Genomic DNA, 23,544 nt, shown 5'->3' on the forward strand with positions numbered 1-23,544 from the left:
AAGTTATTTTTCAGTTATTTGGTGCAATATTGGTAAATCTTGAGCTTGCATGGGTTTGGGTTCCTCTCACAAGTGATTTCTATTGCTTTTTTTTAATTAAGAGGTAAGCAAAATGAGCAATCCTATTATGCACTTCTTATTTGAGAGAGGCGTTTGTGTTATAAAGTTAGGCAGGCAGTGTTTGGTATGCACAAGATGGTTATAACCAAACAGCAACTGCTTGCTTACAGCTGGATAGAAACAAGTCTCATCCTGAGCTAGGCACCCCAGTAGCCCATCTTTAGTGAGGCAGAAAGAAACCTATCTGCGGCTGCTAAAAATTCATTACCTGCTGTGGTTCAATCCCTCTTCAGAGCCGGATTCGTAGGATGTGGAATGACACAGTTCGAAAGCAGTCCGAGTCTTCCTTCATTACTGGAGATATAAACAGTTCAGCTTCACTCAACAGAGGTAACTATAACCTTTTTTTTTTCTTTTTTGTATCTCTAACTCTTGTAATGGATGTAATGAGTCAAATATATTGCCCCTTTTTCTCCTCACTTCAGATGGTGCGAGACCCTAATCATTTACACAAGAAATGTTACGGTATTAACTGTGAGGAGGTTTTGTGCTGGTTGTTTCCTGTTTTCTTTTCTTCATTTATTTTTACACATGCATTTTCAAGGAATGTCATTTCTGGAAGGGAATTAGGAAAAGGTAAAAAAAAAAAAAAAACCAACCCCGTCGTCAAAAAGAAACCTCCATGTTCCCCCAGCAAACTGCCATAAGCTGCTGTGGTGTCAGGCCTCATTGCTGACAGTGAAAATGTGCCGTTATGAGAGCATACTGCCTGTGTTAAGCATCGCAGACATTGTGATTGCTCTGGGTACGTAGCAATTCTGTGGTCTCTGTGGAAGCAAAAATGAACAGCAGAGCACATACGTAAGAAAAGCTGTGTGCTTGGAACAAAATCGTCTGCATTGATGTTCATACCTAGTTGGAAGAACTGACTAATGTGAACTTTATATAGACATCTGTGGAGGAAAGGCTATCAGAGACATACAGAAATAGAGGCATGCCAAACACAATGTGGTGCCTGGCACTAGAGGAAATAAGAACTTTAGTTAAAAAAAAAGTCCTTTCAGTCAGTTATGGGAAAATGGCAGTAAGAGGAGGGAAAAAAACCTCAGAGACTGATTTGTTTCCAGTTTGCTACGATTACCTTATGGCTTAACCTTGAGAAATTAGATGCTAAATTCTGTTTTGCATCTCTACCCAGTTTATGCTGGAATTAAGAAGAGGCAAAACTTGGATTATTGAGCCCAACTGTAATCATGATGGTGAAAATGGGAAGTGTTTCCATTGCTGATGGTCACGCTGAACAGATCAGCTGAGAGTTGAATTGGGACTTTGGTTCTTTTCCAGTCTTTATTCACCCGTTTTTCCCACTGATTTTAGGATGAGTTTTGCCTATGTAACAGTGTAAGGATAGGCTTTGAGAATTTTGACTGTGCTGTTAGTAGTGTTGACTGCAGAGTGCAGGGGTGCTAAGTGTGTATGATTCAATTTTCTTAACATTATATATGTATTCCCAAATCAGTGCAAAGGGGAAGGCAGCATAGTTAACATGGAGGTGTACTTTCATCTCTCGACCCACTACAAAGGTGTTTTGCTAGTGTAGTTTCATTTTGCACTGGAGATTTGTTGATAAAGATGGCCATAAGATGCCATTACTGCAAATGCCTCTGTTCATATTGATTTAACTGTGTGCATTGCCCTTGGATCTCTCTCCATCTTTGCTACAAGCAGGCTTCTTTGGGGCTAATTTAGTGGGGGATCAGTTGTACAAAGGTTACAGAGAGAACCACCATTTCCCTCTGCCATCCATCTCAGCAGCAGTCCAGAATGTGTTACACATGAACTGTTCACTCCTTTAGTTAGCACAGAATTTTCCTTGTTTTCCAGTGCAGCTGAGGCTACAAAGGGAAATGCATTAGCAAACAGCATCTTGGGCTTGTTGGCAGAAAAAAGGTGTCTCCTTTTTCAGTTTTGGCTCTTTTTGTGCAAAGATGGGAGTATGGCTGTAAATTGGGAAAGCTGTGAAGAAGTTTTAAGTGTGTAGTCTCCATCCCTGTGTGGCAAGAGCCCACTGGTAGATGTACCTGTTATTTAAAGGTCAGTTGGGAAATGAACTGCTGGGGGAGGCATTTTCAAAGTGGATTTCATCCAGCTATTTCTGTTGTGTGCCATCACATGAGATGAATCATCCAAAGGGCCTGCATATCTCCACAGACTGCAGAAATAGCCTGGTAACTGTCTTCAAAGGGATGCTTTGTGGTGGGATGCTTAAGCATCCTGAATAAGTTGTGCAATTACACTGGGGCACCCTTCCTCTTTTTCACACAAGCAGGCATGCAATTTATTGTTTTTGTTTATTGGGTTGGTTTGGGTTTTTTTGGTAGATCTGCAAAATGGAGGTTAAAACATTTATTTGGGAGTCAGTGTCTCTGAAGCAGCAGGTGGTCAGTTATGCTAGGAAAATACACCTGACATCAACAGAAATCCTGCTGCAGCGTGCCCCAGATATTTCACACTTTATCCTTTTTATTCTGCCTGGAAAGAAGTGTTCATGGTCCTAGGGCTTTGCATAAAGTATAAATTGTTTCTTCAGTCTCTCCCTCAGGAGAGCTGAAGCCTGAACAAACCAGTAGGGCAATGTGGTTTTCACAGTTCTTGTCTTCCTCTTAATATTTTAATATATATCAAGCTTTAAAGGAGACATTTCATTAATGTTTTATTTACAAGTGTGCAATTAAACCTCAGAGGAATCAAGTACAAGTCTTGAATTATATGGTTGGTATCTTTCCTGGCCTGAAGTTGATAAAGCAGGCTTGTATACCCTTTCAGAAGTCTCTCTCCAGCCCTCCCAGCCTAGATACCTTCTACATGAAACTGTATTATCCCAAATTATACATTCTTTGTGCACAGGTATTTTTCCCAGAACCTTCAGTCAACAGTCCAGTTTCTAAAGCAGAGAGAAAATGATCCTTTCTCCTGAGAATCATCCTGTCCTCCAACTCCTGGCCTGCCTCACTCCTGCATTTCCTAGGCTGGTGCTGACTTTTCGTGCTCCTGTTGTGAAAGCAGACAGCAGTGTCACATCCTCTAACTGGGGTACTTTTTCATCTAAACCTTTTTTCCCTGGTCACACTCACAATACTAACAACCCCCTACTGCTTGTTGATGTCCCAGATAAGTCTGCCCTTGCTGTCCTTTTTCCTGTATTATGATTAGCATTTGCTGTCCCACTTCATATGCCTCCTTCTTCCATGAACATCATGGGTGTCAGTCTGGAATACTGTGCTTGTACGGCACGTCCTTCCTTTAGACACATAGCAGTATCTTTATCTGATTTAGCAGATGTCACATTCCTTGCAGCTTTTTTTCAGCTCCAGCGCCTCTTTCGTCTGCTACCTTCTTCCCCTGCAAATGCCATGTGCCGTGATATTGTTTTGCATGATATTATTCTCATTCATCCTACTGGGAATTTCCAGCACATTCCCAAACTCAACTGATGTAACACATTCTGTAATGAAACCAATACTTACTCTTGACTGTCAAGACATACACGATCATTTCAAGTATCTACTGAAGGCAACTTTCAGTTACAGACTAGTCCAAACTGTTTTAGGTTCCATTCCCCCTTTCTGCTCATCATGGCTTTGTGTGTTTGGGGTTATATCACTCTACCACTTCTACTGTCAGAAGAAGAACATGCTAGTCTGCCCTGTAGACAATTACTCTGCTTCAAGATGTAGGGGGTTTCCTGGTCCTCACACTCCAACTCTGCAACTTTGCCATTTTTCCCACCATGGATCTGGCTGAGTATTCCTTCCATCTATTTTACATCCATCTTGTGCTTCTCTCAGCACTGAAAATTTGGGACGGACTTACTGCTTCAGTGTCTTCATCTCAGTGGTTCTCCAGCTTATCTGTGACTCCAGTCTCTGCAGGATAAAAAATGCAGACATTACTTTGGGAGTTTCTTCATCTCCCTGTGCTTGTGATCCTTTCAGTGTTGTCTGCTTTTCTCTGCATTTCTCTTCTGCTATGTCTCATGTGTGACACAGCATGGACTGGCCTTTATTTACGTTAGGCATGACTAGACTGTAATTCACTGTGGAATAGTGTGTTTGCAAAGTCCCCAAGTCTGTGTTCTGTTATCCTCTTTGCCTGACTAGGAATTGATGCAGCTGTGGTATGAATGCCATGGCTTCCAGCTGACTTCGGTCTCCCAAGTCTAAGTCTGATGCAGAGTTATTTAAACTTTGCTACACCTGAGCCAAGTCTGTAGAGCTGTACTCAGCTCAGACAAGTACCACATGGCAAAGTAATGCTGGAGCTATAGAGAAGTGTTGAATTAGCAGCCCAGATGTGGTTTGCTGAACATCTGGGTGACAGCCTGCCCAAGTCAGAAACAGTGCAAGAGTTGAGCATAGTAGTACTGTTGAACTTATAACTGCAAGCTGTTTCGGAGTGAGCTACAAAAGGTGAGTGAGGTAAAACCTGAACCAAGCTGATGACTTTGTGAATGGAAAAAAAAAATATCTTCCTTTGCCTAAACAGCATTTGGGAGGTTTAGGAGGTCTTGATTCAGACACTCAGACAAAATGCTGAAAAACTGGACCAAAAAGCTATATTGAGATACCTGTAGGGTGGAATTGTTTCCTTGAAGGCTGAAAAGTAGAAGGTAGAGAAAGCAGCAAGTTCATCAGGAGAAGACAGTAGATAATTGCTTGGTTGTAACAGGAGATTCTTTGGTGGTTGGGATAAAGACAGTTGCTAAAAAGAGCAGAGATTAAAAGCAATTAATGTCATTACTGTTGTTTCAGTTCTGTTACACTTGTACTTCTGAAATCTAGTCATGTACCTGTGCAGTCCACACAGGTGGAAAGGGAATGTCACTCAGCACTGTGCTGATGGAAAGAGGAACAGATTGCAAGGGACCACTGCAAATACACTGTTTGAACACTGCTGGTATGGCATAGACCCAAGCTCTGGGGACATCTAAGTGGCCTCCTTCTAAGCATGAGGAACAGGTCTGTTTGCACCTGGGGAGCATTACTGTCAAAAAGCATTCAAGTAGTTCAGACAGCCTTGCAAACAAGCAGTTGTAGTGCAAAACAGCAATGCAACTCGAGCCTGTTTTTATATATGTCTTAGGTGAGAGGTAAAACAATAATTACTGTCTCTCTCTGGATATGAGACAGCTGAGAGAGAAAAAAACCATCATGAACCCTATGGTACTTTGTTACCCTTCAGGTTTTCAAGTTGGAGATTTGATATTTTCTTCTAGAGGAAAAATGAGTTATCTGTTAAAGGAACGAGTGTTTCTTGTTTAGGTGAGGCTTGAGAACAGCAGAGAAAAAGGAAAGCGTTGTTGATGGTATGAGGTAGTGTTTTCATACAGGAAAACGTACTGTTGGAGCCGCATGTATCCATTGAAGTTAGCAGATAAGAGGAACTGTATCTTCACTGGTGGCAAGCACTTACAATATCTTGGTGGCTTTTCCCTCTGGGAAAATAAATGGACTAGAGACAGAGCCACCACATTTCTTTGTAAATAGAAACTATTGTTGTGCTGGGCCCCACTGTAATGCTCTGCATTCACTGTAATGCCCTCAATCTTGGCTTTCAAACTAAACAGCAAGTTGCACCTAAGGAGCAGGTTTAATAGTTTAAAATAAAGCTTAATGCTCCAATGCCAATCTTCCTGTAGAAACATGAGTATGTGCACCCCTTGTCTTTTGGCTCTATGCTCTCTCATCCCGAAGGCAGTGCTCACAGCCCCTGCTAACCCCATCCACAGAGGTCTCCAGGAGAGCTTTATTAGTGGCCTACGTTGCTCCAATTTTCCCTGATTGCAGGAACATCAGGGAAATGCAGCTCTGCAAGCAGATGGAACAGAGCTGCTGCATGAGGGAGAAGAGCTGGGAAACAAGAGGAACCCAACTAAAAGGCATAGGGCACCGTCCACTAAAGCCTGAACCCATTAGGCAGAAATGGATGCTGGTAACAGGGTCTGTCCACAGCCCTCGAGAAGGTGGGAGGATGAACCAAGTCCAGGGGCTAGCACAGAGCAGCAGGGGATGGGCGTAAAGACAAGGCTGGAAGTTGGGCTACAACCACAGTCCAAGATTGTAGGAGATAGACAGAAGGAAAGGACTGTAGTCCAGTGCCGAGCAGGGGATATGGAACACACGTGAGACTTATGGAGGCCACTAAGTTGAGTCAGTGCCATCAAGATCCCATAAGCTGGTGCAAGATCGGAATCCAGGACCTCTGGCAACTCCTGCTGCAAGGTGGCAAGTCTTAAATATTTAATTATTCCTTTTGGCCTTAGGAGTCTGTTTATTAGAGTGGATGCACACTTGCAGCCTCTACTAAACCTTAGATTCTGGATGGGTATATGAAGGCCAGAAAAGAAAAAGAAAAACAAGCATGAAAAAGTCATTGTGAAGCTCCAGGATCCCCAATATTAGTGCACTTGTTATTTTTCCTGGCTAGGAAAGCCATACTCACTCCTCTTTTTCCCATGCAAATGCTCTGAAATGGGAAATGGAAATTAGGGTATTCTTTTGTCCCCGTCCCTTGCCTTTTCCTCCCAAATGCCTAAGTGTCATTGTGTGTTTCAGATTGTAAGTAGTGCTCCAGCATAAGTACTTGATTTCTCTTTGCTTTATTATTTCTCCCCTGCGTTTTTATATCAACCACAAAGACATAATCTGAAACATACACAGGAAAAAGGGAAATTATTGCTACTGTTTTCAGAGATAATCAGTTTAATGTCAAATTCATGTGGATTTCTTCATAATGAACAGAACAAATTGAGCTCAAATTCAAACAGTGGGAATCTGAGTCAGAGAGGAAAATTAAAATGAAGAACATTAATATCCTGATTTCTAACCCAAGACGTGATTGTTTCCTAAATGAAATCTCCCATCAAATTCCTACCACCCACTCAAAAATATAATTAAGCTGTGATTTCCATGCTGAAACCATATCTGCACTGTTAACTCAGCAGGGATGACTGTGTGTGTTTTAGGGGGGGGAAGTTTTAAATTATCTTCAGGTGGCCATATCAGCCTGCATTTTTAGGAAGCTTTTCCTTATAAAACACAATAGAAGGTGACATTCTGCCTTGGTCAGAGTCTGTCACTCCAAAAGGTGGTAGCTGCAGGTTTGCACTGGGGCACTGAAGTGAAACTAGTTTGGGTTACTGTCCCCAGATTTTCCCCTTCTGTATGGTGAGATGAAGATGTTTCTGTTTAGCTGTCTGCGTAGGATTGGCATGTAGTAGCTAGGGCATAATTTGGAAATACAGCAGTGAAAACAGTCTGACTTATGGTGTGGTTAAAAGAAGAGACCAGCAGAGGGAAAGAAAGAGCAAAATGGAAAATCAACACAAACTGCTCAGGAATGGCTTAACCCAGTTCAGCATTTTTCTAGTTCTGGCTTCGGAGCTGTGTCAGCCCCTGTTCAGGAGCTTAAATAAAGATAAATTTCTCCATACACTTTAAAGAATGACTTGCTCATCTGAGCACATTTGCAAAGCTGACCCTTTGCTGTCAGTGCCTAGGGAAAGCAGAGGGTGGGTAGAAATTTGGATTGCAGGATCGTTCTTCTTGTCATGTGTCAGTCTATCTCAAGATGCTTGTTCTCTCCTTGATGGATTTGTGTGACTGGCATGACAGACAGATTTCTGTTGAATTTATATTGAGTATAAAACAAATAGAAAGCACTTAAACTCTGGGAGAGGTAGGAATGCCTCTACTCATCTCAATCGGATATTCAAAGGGCGCCATCCACTGATATGTCACAGTCTGGCTAAACAGCTCTTGCTTGCTCTGAGCAATACCAGTGACTCTTGTTCAGGCTTAAAGGTATTAGAGAATAAATACTGCTTTCTTTCCATTTGTTTTCTTTTTTTGCACTACATATTTAGTGGTTGGCAGGGTCTTCTGGAGGGAAATGTAGAGGACTTTTCAAAGCTGAGCCTGTGATGACTCTGGTAGAAGCTGCAGCCTCAGTGACCACTTGGAGACCATCATCTGCCAATGTGCAAATCTCACTTTATCATCATCACTGCTTTAAACCAAAGGCATGGCACTTTTCCCCCAGCGCCTAGCATTTCTGCAGTCTGTGCTTGATACTGGCCTTGCTCACCACTGCTGAGCCAGCAGGTGTGTTCCGCTGTACCAGCCCAAGGGACTCCAGCAGACTATTTTTGAGCATTTCCCTTCCCAGCGACTAGCAAAGCTCCCAGCCTTGGGAAGGTTAGGCTTTGTTGCAGGGGATTCAGGCAGCAGTCCTGGAGCCTGGAGGCAGCCGATTTAGCCACAAACAGCAACAAGAATGTGAACCCGCTCTCCTTCGGCCTTGGCGGTATGATTAGCAGTTCCATTTCTGTTTCTTTTCAGTTGAGGCTGCCTCTTGAGAGCAGAGTAGTGTTTTTCTGAGGTGCTTATGTGCCCCTTGGATGTTTGGTGGAAGTCAGAGGGCAAGAAGCAGGTTGAGAGTCCCTTGAGGCATCTCTCCACTAATCCAGAGCAAGCCTGCAGGCTCTGTTCTAGCATTTCATCTAGCCACAGTTTCTCAAGTGCTGTGGCTTCTGCTCTCTCTCTGGGGATGGTGATGCTCAAGAGCACTTACCGTTCCAGTACTGCAAATACTGTGTGTGCCAGTGCTCACAACAAGGGGAATAGCACAGGAATTTCAGAAGGTTAATTTATGTCAGGACTCTAAAATTTCCATTTTGCCCAGTGTTTGTGGCTGTTTCTTTACCACCTCACTGCCGCTGGCATTTTTCTGATGAAACTGCCTTAGTTTTAAGTCTTTAGTTTTGTCCCCTGCTTCTATGTTCCTTCTTTGCAACCATTACAGAGCATATATATCAACCCCTGATTCTCCCTGACCCCACGAGTACCACTGCCTGGGTCCCACTCCCAGACAGATCACAAATTTGGATGGAGTTGTCCACATGCACTGAGACAACCTGGAGGAATTTCTGTTTGCAAGACATAAATCTCTGCAGCCCTACTACGTGGCTGTTGGTTTAACTAAATGTCAGCATCTGGCCTCAAAATGAATCATCCTGATAATCTTATATGAAGTAGAGATGAATTCCGGGTAGCTGTAAGCAAATGAATATTTTCTATTTGTAAGGAAAATGCAGTATTCTTTTGGACTAGCAAGTGCCTCAACTTCTTTTTTCAGTTGTTCATGGTTTGTGATTGTTTTTTTTTTCAATCAGCCTTACATATGCCAGGAAAAATATGATTTTCTGCATCAGGGATCAAAACTTAAAAAATTTATTTCTGCCTACGTGTGAAATGAATCCCATTGCTGATTGTCTTCTGGTTTATTTTGCCTCTCTGCTGCCTGGGACAGAGTTAGCTGAGATTTGTAGCAGTGATTTCAGTGAGTGACGTGGCATTCTTCCTTTGGGAGATATTATGAACTGGCTTTGATTTTAGGATTGACAGCCATATAATTGGAAGTTCAGTCATTAGGTGGATCAGATTTAAAGAGGAAAAGTAAGGGCAAAGCAATTTCTGAAATCAGAGCAGGCTTTGGGGACTATCAGATCCAGCAGAGTATTGCTGCAGAGCAGTCTTAGCATGATGACTGTGGAGGAAGGAAGAAAGCATGACTGCTTATACTCTTGCAAGTACAGGCCAGTTTCCACCATAGGCATGGCATTCCAAATGTCTTGATTAAGAAGTTGCATCTGGTGAGCAGTAAGTATAAAGAGCCATAATGCACCTTTGTGCAGTCAAGGTGTAGAGAACTATAAACTCTTTGAAGGAGCAGCAGTGGCAAAAAGAAATGTCCCATCTGGGGAATGTGCTTCTGCTTCAAGCAGCTGAGAAGGAATCAGTGGAACGATGGCCTCTGTCCCACGGCAAACATTTATAAGTTGATGTGGACTAGCAGTATGTTTTGAACATGGCCTGCAGATTATAATCTTATCATCTGAAATCATTCCATGAGAAAGGAGGGAAAAAGGGAAAAAGAGCTATTTTCCCTGCCCTGTGTCTGCATAAAAGCATGGAATGTTTCATTTCACAGAAGATGGCCCAGAGCTTAACAATCTCATTTGCTGAAATTCCATTTCACTGCAGTCAGTATTAATAGCTTCTCAATGAATAGATTAGATGCTGCAAGTGACAACAAACCTATTTGAGAGAAATTTAATAGGGAGGTTTATTGAAGTTTATTAACTAAATCCTGTTGGCTATTATAAGAACACAGGTCAATAAATCTGAACGTCAGAGCGTTTGTTGAAGGGAACGAGGAAGAATGCTGAAGATAGCTGTTGTCCTTCAGCAAATGTGTGTGATTTCACTTTTCATAGTTATATTAATTGAATAACTTACAAGAGAACATGCAGAAGACCAGGATTTTTTAAAATACTTCAAAAATCTGTCCGCAACACAGTAAAGAGCAGTACTGAATGCTGATAAGAAAAGTCACAGAGATGACTGGAGCTTTGACTCATGCAAACCTGCTTTGAATGTATTTTCTTGGCCTGGGAGTAAAATGGAATAAGTTAATGTTCAATGATGTACAGAGCTAGCAAGAATTTACAAACAGATCTGTGCAGCAAGGTTATTTCAGTAATGTTCAAGTTAAGGAGGTGAGTTACTTCCTATGATTAGAGTAAGGCAGTGTGTTTTTATTTGTTTCTTTGTTTTTAAATGGACACTTAGGAAAAGATTCATCTCTAACCACATCATTGGTGCCCTGGATAAACTAGTCTCGCTGGTAGCCAAGGCACTGCAGTAACTCTGGGGACTGGGCCTTACTCTCTCTGCAGGGTGGTCTGAAGTCCAATATATGAAGTGTGAGAAGCTAGCGGTCTTGATTTATGCGGTCTTTGGACAGAAGGATAAGTTGGCTGCTTTCAGGAGGCAAAGTGGGCAGGGGCACAGCTCCCTGCTCTATCCTGTGGGATGGGAGCAGCGAGAGTTGTGTGGACGGCAAATGGGGAAAAGAAGATAAAGATTAAGGTTGACCAGAAGCACACCATTACATCCTTTCAGGAAACAACCAAAAAAGTAACAAGAACAATTACATTTTTGGACTCTCGGGTCAGAGGCAATGAAATATTTTGTTACAACTCAGATGTGCCTTTTCTGAACTATTTATTTTAGTTTTTACTCTAATGAAAAGATGACATCATAAGAGAGTCAAAGTCAGCTTTCATACAAACCAGTCTTGAGAAACAAAAAAGAAAAACATTTCATTTGGAAAATACTGGGCTTCTCTGGGCATTTTTGAAATGTTCAATTGATTGATTCGCTAGTTCACCAGCTTACATTTATTAAATGCTTTAGTCTACTTTCTCTGCAAAACTGCACTCTTGGCATGCCTTCTCAGCAGTGGGGAAATCTTCCCTTCCCCAGTGTGCTTCCAACCTGCTAAAATGCATGTAGCAAGGCAAGAGCTGGTTTTGGCAAGTCTCTGAAAAGATACAAAGCCAGAAGAGACATGTGAGGGTATCCTTACCTATGTGGGCAGATGACCCTGAAAAAGCAGTGCTGCCCAAGCCATTGGCAACCTGCTTAGGCCACGCTGCATGACATTAATTTTCAGAAAGGCTGGAGGAGTACTTGGATACGTTTCCCCTTCTGTTAAGCAGACCACGCAGATGATTCAAGTTAGTTTAAATGCCTTTAAATGGCTTTGTCAGCCAGCTGCCTACAAGAAATTAGTTGAATTTTGTTCCTGAATGATACAACCTAGAGTCTAGTGGCATACGCTTGTCATATTTCTTTTTGCCCTTTGCTTTTAGTTGAGTGTTTAAATTGTACCTGTTTAACAAGGTGCAGCTTTCTGTTGTGCTCACGCACCAAATTCCTGCTGTTAAACGCAGGCTCTGTTTGTGAACTTCTCATCCCTGTGAAAAAGGAAATTCCCATGTGAGCCTTTGGCCTTGAAGCCTCATCTTTTTCCCACTCCCAAGAGCAGGTATGCCCATATGCACACAACACAAGGTGGGTTTGGGAATGAGGTGAGTTTGCTTTCAGTAGATTACCTTTGGCTAGCAGAACTGAAGGTGTTGCAGCGCAGCTGAACTGAAGCCAGGCAGCATAACTAAGCAAATAAAAAAGTGAAAAGCATGCTTGGTGACTGTGTGCTGGGCTTGGGTACTTCAGGAAATGGCAGAGGAGGAATTTGTTTAGGGGATGTTACCACTGAACTGCTGCAGAGCAAGGATGATGCTGGGCTGCATGATTTGCTGGGAGTAATTGGTGTCATGACATGGAAGGCTATGACAGGTTGTGCCAAATAGGCCTATTTGCATCTTCTCTTAGCATTTTCAGAAGGCATGTGTTTTGATCCCAGGCTTTCTTTGTTGGACTTCACTAGCTGTTTATTACCATAGCCATTTTCATGGGTAGCCCACCTGCTTCTTCTTCTCATACCTCATCTGCAGACTTAATCTGCTTTTCCCAGTAGTCCTGGTGGTTGCTATAGCAATAATAAAGTGTTATGAAAATGGCAGGATGATACTTAAATGTATGGCTTGCGATACCTTTTTCTTTCTCCCTCCTGGGAAGGAGAAACTCAATAATGGGGATTCGGCTGTTGTATTATTGTTTTATCTTAAGCTTTAACTTCAAGCTCTCTGGAGCCTGAATGCAGTTTTTCTCCCTCAATCCTTTGAGGCAGGGAATGTTGCAGCTTTAAAGCAGCTAAGGAGAAACAAGACCCCAGATTAATGAACACAAGGCATATATAATTTTCTTTTTGAGATGCCAGAGGTTGTATTTTCCATGACACACACAAAGAGTGAAGTTTGCTGTGGGCAGCCCACCCTGATGGGAGCCTGCTGCTCAGTGCCCAAAATATTGAAAGGTATCAGAAAGAGATATCAGTGGATTTACTTTGGCTTTGCACCAGGAGAATTACTCAAAACTGACTTCAAAAGTGACATTTAGATCAGTAAATTAAAAAATCTTAACGCCCTCACAAATAAAGGGAAAGGAAAGCAGAAGATGTGGTATTTTTGTTTCGTGTCTGCATATAGAAATGGGTGGCTGTTTTGTTACACAAAGCCGCCTCTTGTACACAGATTTGCAATTGAAAATGACTGACTTATTCTGAGTTTTCCACTTTTTGTAGTGTTTGTAGTCAGAATCACTGATCTGCTTTAAAAGTTTCCAGGAACGATCTAGTTCATACAGTCCAGAAGGACCAGGTTGATGTGAATTTAGCTTGTTTCAGAGCCCACCGGGCAGCAGAGGGCCCCTGTGGTGCATGTAGGCAAGCCAGGTGCTGTGTACTGACACAGATGTGTCCTTTTTTGTCTCTTGCCGTGCACTGCTCCAAGCTCAAGCTGCAGCGGGATCAGCTCATGCATGGCAACAGGTGGGGTACAAACCTGGGAAAAGCATCACTGTCTTTGTTGTGGGAACCTGATGTGTTAGACAAGATCAGGCCAGCAACACATCACGTGAGATGCTTCTTTCTGTAGTTGCCATTGAAAGACACCTTGAGCAAAAGCATTCAAAGCCATGGGGCAGGTACAGCCTTGTTCTCCATATCAAATCTCATGGCAACCAACTTGGAAATTGGGGTAAATCTCAAATGGAAGGATTACATCACTTCGGAATTTGTGACTGCCATTAACTCTGGACTTTCCTGTTACTTGTATAAACGTGAGTCTCTCTTTGAATCTTTTGCGGCCCAGCTTGTTTGGAAGTGGTATAAAAGCGGAGGCTACTTTAATGTCCTTAGTAGTCACACTGGTATAAAACAAGTGCAAGAAGAGAAGTTGTTCCTACAGTCTTCATCCAGTATGTGATAGTAATGGATAAACGCGTCACCAGAACAAAAGGACTGACTCATTTGACAATGAGTTATATTCAAGGTTGCTTAGTTAAGTGTTCATATAATGTTTTTTTACAGGAGACAGCTTTGTTTCCTTATTTCCAAACACAACAGTTCATCTTGCTTTACATCAGTATAGCCAAAACATCAGGTGAGAGAAACCAGTATTTTTTGCAGCTGCATGTATCCATGCAGGAGCCTCCCTGGCATGCAGCCCTCATACAGCGCCACCTTCTACCTTGTTCTGTGCTCAAAAGGCCAAGTGACCCGCTAGTGCCATTCGCCTCAGTACGGGAAGGGCTGGGGAAACATAAAGGAGAGGCAGGACAGATTTTGCTTTCTTGAAATGCTCTGTTGGCGTGAGCTTTCACAGAGCTTGCTTCTGAGAAACTGACCTGGGGCTTGTATATTATCAGCAATGGCATAAAAAAAAAAAAAAAAAAAAAAAAAAAGGAGGAAGCCAGGTTATTAGTTGCAGAGAAGAGTTTGCACCCCAGAACATCAGCGTCTTGCAAAGCCCGCCTCTACCACGCCACAGGGCCACCTTTACTCTTTACTCCCAAGAGAGGCAGATGGTGGACTCTGCAACCCATAGGTGACATAGATGACCCCAAAAGAGTGGCTGGTGTTGAGGAATTTGCTTTCCAATCACTTGTTTGGGTTTGGGCAGCAGGTGTTGGTGAAGCCAGTTAACCCTACCACTCCAGCTAGGGGCCAAGCTGGGATGTGGGGGTCTGGGATGGAGGTTCTGGTGCCCTGGAAGAGGATTGGGCTGGGGAAAAGATGGTGGTCTGTTTTTTGTGCTCCTTCCCTTTCTCTTTGCCTGCTGATAGCCTTCGAATTGCCCCATTTAAGAATTGTTTTCCTAGTAGGAAGGATTTGTTCTAGTGTTCTAGCCCAGGAAGTAAATGAAAATTACTTTATGCCCTTGAGTATTCCTGCAATGAGAGTGGGAATTGTCTTGGGGTGAGTTTTTGAGTCAGCTGCCTCTCTGGATCCCAGGGGAGACTTAACAGGACAAGGGTTTAATGGTTTTTTAGTCCCGCAGGTCAACAAGAGGAGGGGGGAGGCTTTGCTTCAGGGATTGATGCTTGTGGTGGGAAATAGGGTGGGTCTTGGCATCCACCTGCTAAGCTGTGATGATCCTGAAAAGCAGAAGTCCAGAATCTGCAGCTCCAAGGGGCAAACCTAAGGGGAAGGCTGACTGCTGGCTGCGTACTCAGAAATGACAGGAAGGAAGGCAAAAAGATGTTTGCTTGGAAAACAGGGACTCTCCAAACATATGTCCCCATGGTCTGCTTTCAGTCCCAAGTGCAACACCTGCCAGGCCGAGGTGCTCTCATTACCTGCCTGCCAGGAGGCACTGGACAGCCCCTGAGAGCAGGAGCTGCAGTAAACTCATACTCTTAGATACAAGAAACTGGTGGCCAGAGCAGAGCTCTCCAATAAGTGCTGAGAGGCTTTGAAGAGGTTGCATTTTCCGTCGTTTCTTTTTAATTATACTATTTCAGTTTCAAATACATTTCAAGGGACCAGTAAGAGAGATCCTAGGCCACAGTGGGAACTGAATGTGCTGTTTTATGTTAGTCTTTTTTGTTTTTTCTTCTTCATTTGGCACTTTTTGGAGAGTTCCCCCCACCTCCCCGCCATTGTGTAGGCTGCCATCTTTCTTTGTTTATTTGTAGCAAGCATGTGGGCATAGCCTTGCTTACACTCCGAGCAACTGGGGAACCACCATAAATGTAGCTTATCTGCTTTCTGATCCATTTTCTTTTGCATCAGTTTGGATTTGTGCATTGTCAGTAACATCTGTGCTGCTTTAGTGGCCTACAGTTCTCAAGTCTAATTAGCTGGCTGCTTTTAATCAGGACTAATTCAACTGTTGTCATTCTGAATGTTCTTTTTCCTTTTTTTTTATGCCACATTTGCCTGATTGACCTTTTTTGTTTTTTCTCTGTCTTCCTATCGGGCTGCTCCAGGAGCCATGGCTAATCATCTTATAACCAATGCTCTGCTTCGTCCTCATGGCACTAACAACCCTTATAATACATTGCTCGGGGAATCGGCGGTCTATAACAACCCTTCTGTCAGCATGTACAACGCACAAGGTGTGCTGGAGTTTCTCTCTAATTTTTCTAGTGAGAATTCCATTTTCTGTGGCTTATTTTTGCCCATTTCTTTCTTTTTTTCTTCTTCCCCTCTTCCCCCCCCCCAAACACTTTGTTTTTTTGGAACTGGGCACAGAAACGATCCTCCCTTTTCTTTCATTTCAGTGCATTTTTCCATTTTGTGTAGGCTTTTTTCCATGAGCAATCAAGTTCACTTTAAGAGACACTCATCACTTCTACTCAAAACTTTCACAGTGGTTTTGATTTTGATTTTTTTTTTTTTTAATCCCCTTGCTTTTGTATTGTTTTGGTCTTGTGTGTGTGTATTGTCAGATGTATCCATTTCTCTGTTGTCTGCACATTTCCTTGTTAAACCATTCATTTCAGAAGCAGGAACACCTCTGAAGGTAAGTGAAGCTAAAATGGCCTTTGACACCAAAGCTGCTGTTGTTTGAAATGGCAGAGAGAAATGTGGTCAGCAGCACACCAGTATGTCTGCTGGAGGTTGCACAAGAAAAAAATGCCAAACAAAGCAAAAATGCCCTTGATTTGTAGGAAAAAATGACAGCTGAAGAGAGGAGCATAGGTCAGCTCCAAAGAGCAGAGTTTAGACGTTGGAGAAAATGTTTTGCTCTTTGCATTAATACATTTTGTATATTCTATTACAAAGTAAAAAGAAAGAAGGAATGGAAAAAGGCGTAGGGAAGCTCAGAGCTCTTGACACATTGTTCTGTGCACGAGAAGTGAGCAGGTAGAGTCAGTCGTATTCAGCTGAGGCTCCCTCTCTGAGGTCATTCTCTTGTCACCAGTGTGTGTGTCTCTGCTCCAGCTGTGGGGACAGGGCAGTATTTGTAGGCTGCTGTCCTGATGCTGCTGCCCAGGCCAGGCTGAGGTGTTTGACCAGGATGGAAAAGCAGCTGAGGTGTGGAGCTTTCCAGCTCCATCCTGCTTTACCATTTCTTTTGGGGGGTAGCGCTCTTTCACCTCTCCCCTTTAATGAAGGAGCCCATTTCCCATAAAGGATCCCTAAGGAAGGGAGAATAATGATGGTTATAATGGAAGCAGTAAAACCCCCATTGTGCTAAATAGCAGTGTATTGTTTATAACAGACATAGATATTGAACTATATCACTAGGGTATTTTCATTCAGTCCACAAGGAAGCACATGTGTTTGACCTTTCTGTTGTTCATAAATTTCTTAAGCTATGCTAACATTGTGCAATAAATTTGCTTCCACTAATGTCTTCTAAAAAGGGGCTACTGTTAAGCATGAAATGCTCTGAATTTTAAGATCTTTAGTGTATCACAAATGTCAAAACAAGCTTTCATATTCTGTATGTCTTCTTGCGTGATAATATTGAGATTTGAGGGACTTTTAAATCAAGTGGCAGCAGGTAACGCTGGGTCAGTATCTAACTTAAGGCAAGTCCTGAGGTTCAGGTCTGGGGGCCTCAAATGGACAAAAGTGATTTGAGCGGAAATGTGACAAAAGGTTTTACATGCATTTTGATAATCTTATGTTCTTCTAGTTAATGAGACTGCATTCTGATACAATTACCGGAGTTAACAGTACATTATTCCACAAATAGTGTTATTGATTTGAACATGCTATTCAGGGCAACACAGCCAGATGGATGACAGAGAAAGTTGCCCAGCCTACATCCCTAGTATATTAAAGAAAGTGTGACCATTACTGATCCCACTTGAGCCACTGGAGCTTTGCTTTTGACTTCAGAGGCAGAAGAATGCGACCCATTATGTTCAGGAGGCTGCAAGTTAATTAATGATCAAAGAAAGTGGTATAGCTTTTGCTTTTCAAACTGGCTATTATCTTAGGACAAAGCATTCCATTACAAAGTGTGCGTATTAGGAGAACCAGCAGTGGAAAGGAAACTTAGCAAAACCCATTTGGATTCTCTGCACTTTAAGGGCGCTGCACCAGCAACCTGGCTAAAGTAATGATAACACATTGTAAAAGTAGATGCTGTCACCATCTACAAGGGCTGGGATTGGAGTGCAGGGAAGGCATGCTAGCTAACATTGGCCTACTAACTCATTCCACATGATTTTCTTGCACCTTCATCTGCCACATCTGTTGTTGGCCGTTGACAGAGACAGGACTCTATAAAGACGACAAATGTGGAGTCTGGGGTGGTCTCCCCTTCCTCCTCTCCAGTTCCGTGCTTTAAAATACCTTCTCTGTTCAAGCTGAAGCTGCCCTGTCTCAGCAGGGGCTGGGAGCCCTAAAAAGCATTGCAAAGAAGCTGGGAATGAGAACCCAACAGGCCAGAGGCCATGTACTAGTGACAAAACCAATTCCTTCACAGGACAGAGTGTAAAAGGAGGAGGAGATGGTAGGTGAGGAGCCTGGCACCCCGTGGCACATGCGAAGCACTCACTACCCTTTGCATCTGATGGATATGTACTCACTCAGTCTCTTGGATACATAAGCGTGTCAAAATGGCCTAACTGCTTTTGTGATTGATAAGTTTAAGAGAAGAAGGAAATCACGTAACAAGCTCTGCTTAAATCACAGTGTCCCACAGACCAATGCAAAGTGAGAAGCTGACACTTAACAATGGCTCTTCATCTTCATCTCTGGCTCTGCTTTTTTTTTTAACCCTTCTCAACAGCTTCATTTAGAGATGCCATTATTCGAACTACTATTTCTCTCACATTTGCTTGCAAATTCCATGTAATTTTCCATGTGTTTGGTTATAAAAAGAACAGAAAGGAAACGCTTCCTTGCGAAAGTTTTTTAAATGCCAACAGCCCCATGATGAGCTAAGTCATACTCTTGCAAAGCGCTGTTGCAAAGGATGGACAGCAAAACAGTTTAGCAAGGAAATGGATTTCAGTTTCAACTGCCAGGGGTTATTAGAACTAACAGTAAGTAAAGCCATTCATTTTAAGACTCTGGAAATGACATTGACAGTGCCTGTCTTTTCAAGCATGACCATTGCCAGCTTTAGACTTCTCTTAACATTTCCAGGGATTATTTCTTGATGTATTGCACGCTGAACATTTATAATGGCATTGGATAAAGTTTTAAATGTGATTATATTTTCAATAAAACTGTAGTGCATTGATATTGCGGGTAAAATACTTTTCTGTCTAAAATGTCAATATTTTTAACCTGAAATAAACCATGTAACAAATTCATGTACTCTGGGCAGTGAAAATTATTTCCGTTAACTCTCTTTTCTGCACATCATCAATTTGCTTTTTACTCATGTTTCTCCTACTGTCGCTGTAAGCTTACTTGTTGTTTTTTCTTTCCTTTTCTTCATGCTGTCGTTTAGAGCCCTACAGAGAGACAAGTATGGGAGTAAAGCTAAACATTGCATATCAAATGTAATTTTTTTTAGTTCACTTTTATTGCATCACATATAGATGATGTAGTTAATAAAGGAAATTCATCTCACAGTTTTGAAATCAAAAGAATCTAAAGCATATGAATATACATATGTATTTATCTGTGTATGCGTGCGTATGTGTGTGTGTATATATATATGTGTGTGTGTACATATATATATAGTGAAGATTAGATGATGCTTTCCTTTTTTATTTCCCGTTTTTGTGATATCATTTACCCAAACTAGTTTCTCATTTAGCTGTGCGTGCAATTCTTTTAAACTTCACCTTTTGATTTGCGAGGTCATGGTATTTTTATACAGCTCGTTTCATTGCAGACCTCACTCTGTTTTCACATGTGATGCCTTCATTTAATTCCCTCTGAACCCTCCCAGCCTCTGGCTCTATGCATTGGCAGCGGAAGCATTGCTTGGTGCCTAAATGCATACGGCACTCAGCTATCAGACAGATGCTGTCGTGTCCGTCACCCATTGCAAACGATCCTCCCCCTGAAATGCTCACTTCCCATTTCTTCCCAAACATCATGGCTCATTTGGAGAGCTTCCAACATGAAAATAAGCGGCTTTGCTCTATGTCTGTGATAGCTAGTTGACTTTTTGCATAGCCCCCTTGTTTGTTTGGAAACCCAGGATACGGCATCACCTTCCAAGCTTTAGAAACCTAAAAGACGACAGATACATTTGGGCATTTTACTCAAAAGACAGAAAAAAGCCTGCACTAGCACTTTCCAGCTGTTGTCATGCAAACAACTACGACATCGCAGATATAGACCGAATCCTGTATTTTCAGAAGGTACACATGCCATGTACCAAGCATGGTAAGAGCAACTGTTAAATTGTCGGCTAATGGCTCCTCTAATCCACTGCTGCTTGCTGGGAGTTGCTTATGATTTTTCGGCAACACCCGTAGCCCTTAGCTGAAAGGTCGATATGGGATTTTGTGCTTTCCCATGTCTGTCTTTGCTGGCCATGATAAAAAAACAAAACAAAACAAAACAAAACAAAAACAAAAAACAGTGTGTGACAGCTTAACCTGCCTGTGGCCTGGGTTACTTCTCCCTTGCCTACCTCCTCCACCATAACCCATAGAGTCAGTAAGGATGGCATCAAGCCCCAGCCTTGTGCTGGCTGTGTTGACAGGCCAGTAAAAATGAGACAGCAGTCAGTGCTACAGTAGCAAGCAGGACAGTTCATTGCTGAAATTCAGAGGTCTCATTTATGCAGCTGTCTGTGCATTCTTTGTGCAAGCCAGGCATATATATTTCCCTGGGCTGCCTGTTCAAATACAGCAGGCAGTGAAGAAGGTTGGCAGGAAAGGCTCAGGAATGTCCCAACAACCCGAGTGTGTGTCCCACCATGTCTGCCATACTGTGGCAGTGATGGTACTTGCTCTACCTTCCATCTCTGCTTTCACTTGGAAAGGGAGATGGAAAGTATTTTTAAAGGCTGTGCAAGACCCTGTTACAGCTGTCCCCTGTACCAATTGCATTAGGAAACTCCCACCTGACCAAGATCAAGTAAATCATTTTGGCTGTGCCCTTGTGCCATGAGGGGTAGGATACTTAGTCTTCTTCCAAAAATGCTTTGGACAGGAGCACTTTGTGGCCCTGTGCTGGCCACATGAGCTAATCACAAATCTTGCCTTTAGCAGAGCACTCATGCCTTTCCTCTGATAGGGAGTGCAGATTTATTTCCCCCCTCCGAAGCTAGTAAGGATGCAGTCCCAAGTGAAGTTCAGCTGATGATTAACCTGCACAGCAAATACTTCTCCTCAGCTGGGGTGAATTGCCAAAGCCTTGCAGCAAGGGCACTTTGGCCCAGTTAAGGCTCATGTATCGCTCAGCTCCCAGGGAACATGCAGAGCAAATCCCAGACCCTCTGGAAGCAGCAGTGCACAACAGCGAGAGGAAATATTGGCAGGGAGAGGTTATTCCCTCCTGCTAGCTGTTGCCCTCCATTTTCCAGCAGCGAGACCCTAAATCAGCGGCAAGGCCTTAAGGCAGCGAAGTGGAGCTGCACCCTCACACCTGGGATGAAGCAGTCTCCCTAGTGTGAGAAGGCATGCCACTCGCTTTTCCCTGGCCCTGTGGCAGCCTAGGAAGGGTGTGAGTGTGCACGTCCCGCGTGAGTGTCCTGTTTGTACAAGTCACCCTCTCTTGTGTAATGTTTTTCAGAGGGGCTTCTGAACAATGCCAGGGATACAAGTGTCACGGATACTCTACCACTGAATGGTAATCACGGCAACAGCTACAGCATCGCCAGCGGCGAGTACCTCAGCAACTGCGTGCAAATCCTCGACCGCGGGTACAACCACACTGAGAACGCCCTCGAGAAGAAGATCCTGAAGGAACTCACCTCCAACTACATCCCCTCCTACCTGAACAACCACGAGCGCTCCAGCGAGCAGAGCCGAAACCTGATGAACAAACTCGTCAACAGCGTGGGCGGCGGGAGCGAGGACGACGCCATCGTGCTGGACGACGCCACCTCCTTCACCCACGAGGAGAGCCTGGGCCTGGAGCTCATCCACGAGGAGTCAGATGCCCCGCTGCTGCCCCCCCGTGTGTACTCGGCTGACGGCCCCCAGCCCCATCTCTACAGCCGGCGGCGCATCCCACAGGACAACAGCGAGAGCTTTTTCCCCTTGCTGACCAACGAGCACACAGACGACCTCCAGTCACCCAACAGGGATTCTCTGTACACCAGTATGCCCACGCTGGCCGGCATGCCCGTGGCGGAAAGCGTTGCCGCCAGCACCCAGACCGACCCCCCGCCGGCAAAAAGCGGTGACGCGGATGATGTTTACTACAAGAGCATGCCCAACCTCGGCTCCAGGAACCACGTCCATCAGCTACACACGTACTACCAGCTAGGCCGAGGCAGCAGCGACGGCTTTATAGTCCCACCGAACAAAGAGGGAACCTCCCCGGACGGCAGTGCGAAAGGACCCGCTCATTTGGTCACTAGTCTATAGAAGGTTAAGCAAAAATGAAGCAAACGGACACCCACAGCCCCTCCGTAACGCTCGGTTTACTGTTCTGAGTTAATACAAGCAGTGGTAATATTGTGTGTACTCCTAAATCTTCATGCTGTTCTAAGCGAAATGAAACTCTCAGACTTTTTTTACTGGAATTTTTAGGCCAGCCCGGAGAGAACAGGAACTGCTGCCCCCTCCCTCCCCCCAGTTCCTTCCCATCCTCCCTCCCTTCAGACAGACTTCATTATGTTAATGAAAGAGATAGGACATATAACGGCACACTTCGTGGCCTTCTCAAGTTATGCTGTATTTGTTTAAACGATCCTTGATGCTGTGTTGCTCTTAATACTGAGGACCTGATTTAAGAAAGAAAAAAAAAATGCAAAGAAAAAAAAAAAAAGGCCAAAAATGTGCATTTGAAACTAGTAGCGATGACGCATCTAGGTGGGAGTGCTGCACAAAACAAACAAGCTAGCAAACTGTCTGTTACAAATCCGGATCTTGCAGCGGGGTTTGGTCGCTCACAACTCGGTTTGATCGCAGCGCCCTTCGCTGTGGGAGCAACCGAAACAAAAATTAATGATACGGAAGGGAATCCTAGAATTATATGCTAAAGGCATATTTTATGTTTTGCTGTATTAACTGACGATCAAAACTAATGGCAGAAAAAGAGAATCAAACAATTTCTATGTAATGTACAGATACTAGCATTGCACATATAGTCTGCTTTCTGTTCCTCCAGAACTTGCGTCCCTGTTAATGTAGTGGAAAAAAAATAAGAACTTTTTCTGTTGTGCTGGTCTTGTAAGTTTGTCTACCAGTAGGAGCAAGGTTTTTCATAACTCCTGTTTTTCTTTTCTTTCCTTTTGACTCTCCCCTCCATCCCTCCCATCCTGGTAAAAAGTCTCACTGGGCAGAAAAACAATCACCACTTTCTAAGGACCATTTTTAGAAACGCGATGGCAGTTTCTTTCCAACCAAGAGAGTCTTTTCTTTCCTCATCGTGTATCTTTCTCAAGCCGCCATATGGCCGGCAGACTTTTTGCAGAATAGAGCAGGGCAAACTTTATGTTTACAGTGCACAACCGATCGTAACAAGAATCCTGTGAAGCATCTTTGGCAAGCAGCCCCTCACCCAGGCCGTAGGTTCGCATCTAGAAGCCAAGAGGTTTTTGTAGTCGTAGCGGGGCTTCTGCATGAGACGGTG

General features: G+C 43.4%; 1 protein-coding gene across 17 annotated transcripts in view; it reads left to right on the plus strand.

Moving 5' to 3' along the window:
* Positions 1 to 22,334, plus strand: part of ADGRL3 (adhesion G protein-coupled receptor L3) — a gene marked incomplete at both ends in the record, with an annotated part of 303,667 nt that extends 281,333 nt beyond the window's left edge. For 10 of the 17 annotated variants that reach the window (XM_079534783.1, XM_079534785.1, XM_079534788.1 and 7 more), the window contains 2 exons: positions 354 to 450; positions 21,535 to 22,334. In XM_079534783.1, coding sequence (XP_079390909.1) covers positions 354 to 450; positions 21,535 to 22,334 — 897 coding nt within the window. Of the gene's footprint in view, positions 1 to 353; positions 451 to 15,857; positions 15,987 to 19,288; positions 19,341 to 21,534 lie in introns of all 17 variants that reach the window. The other 7 variants (XM_079534777.1, XM_079534778.1, XM_079534780.1 and 4 more) reach the window with 5 other exon arrangements.
* Between the last annotated feature and the right edge of the window lie 1,210 nt (positions 22,335 to 23,544).

Source organism: Tetrao urogallus (genome assembly GCF_951394365.1).
Source record: "Tetrao urogallus genome assembly, chromosome: 4".
Taxonomy (NCBI): domain Eukaryota; kingdom Metazoa; phylum Chordata; class Aves; order Galliformes; family Phasianidae; genus Tetrao; species Tetrao urogallus.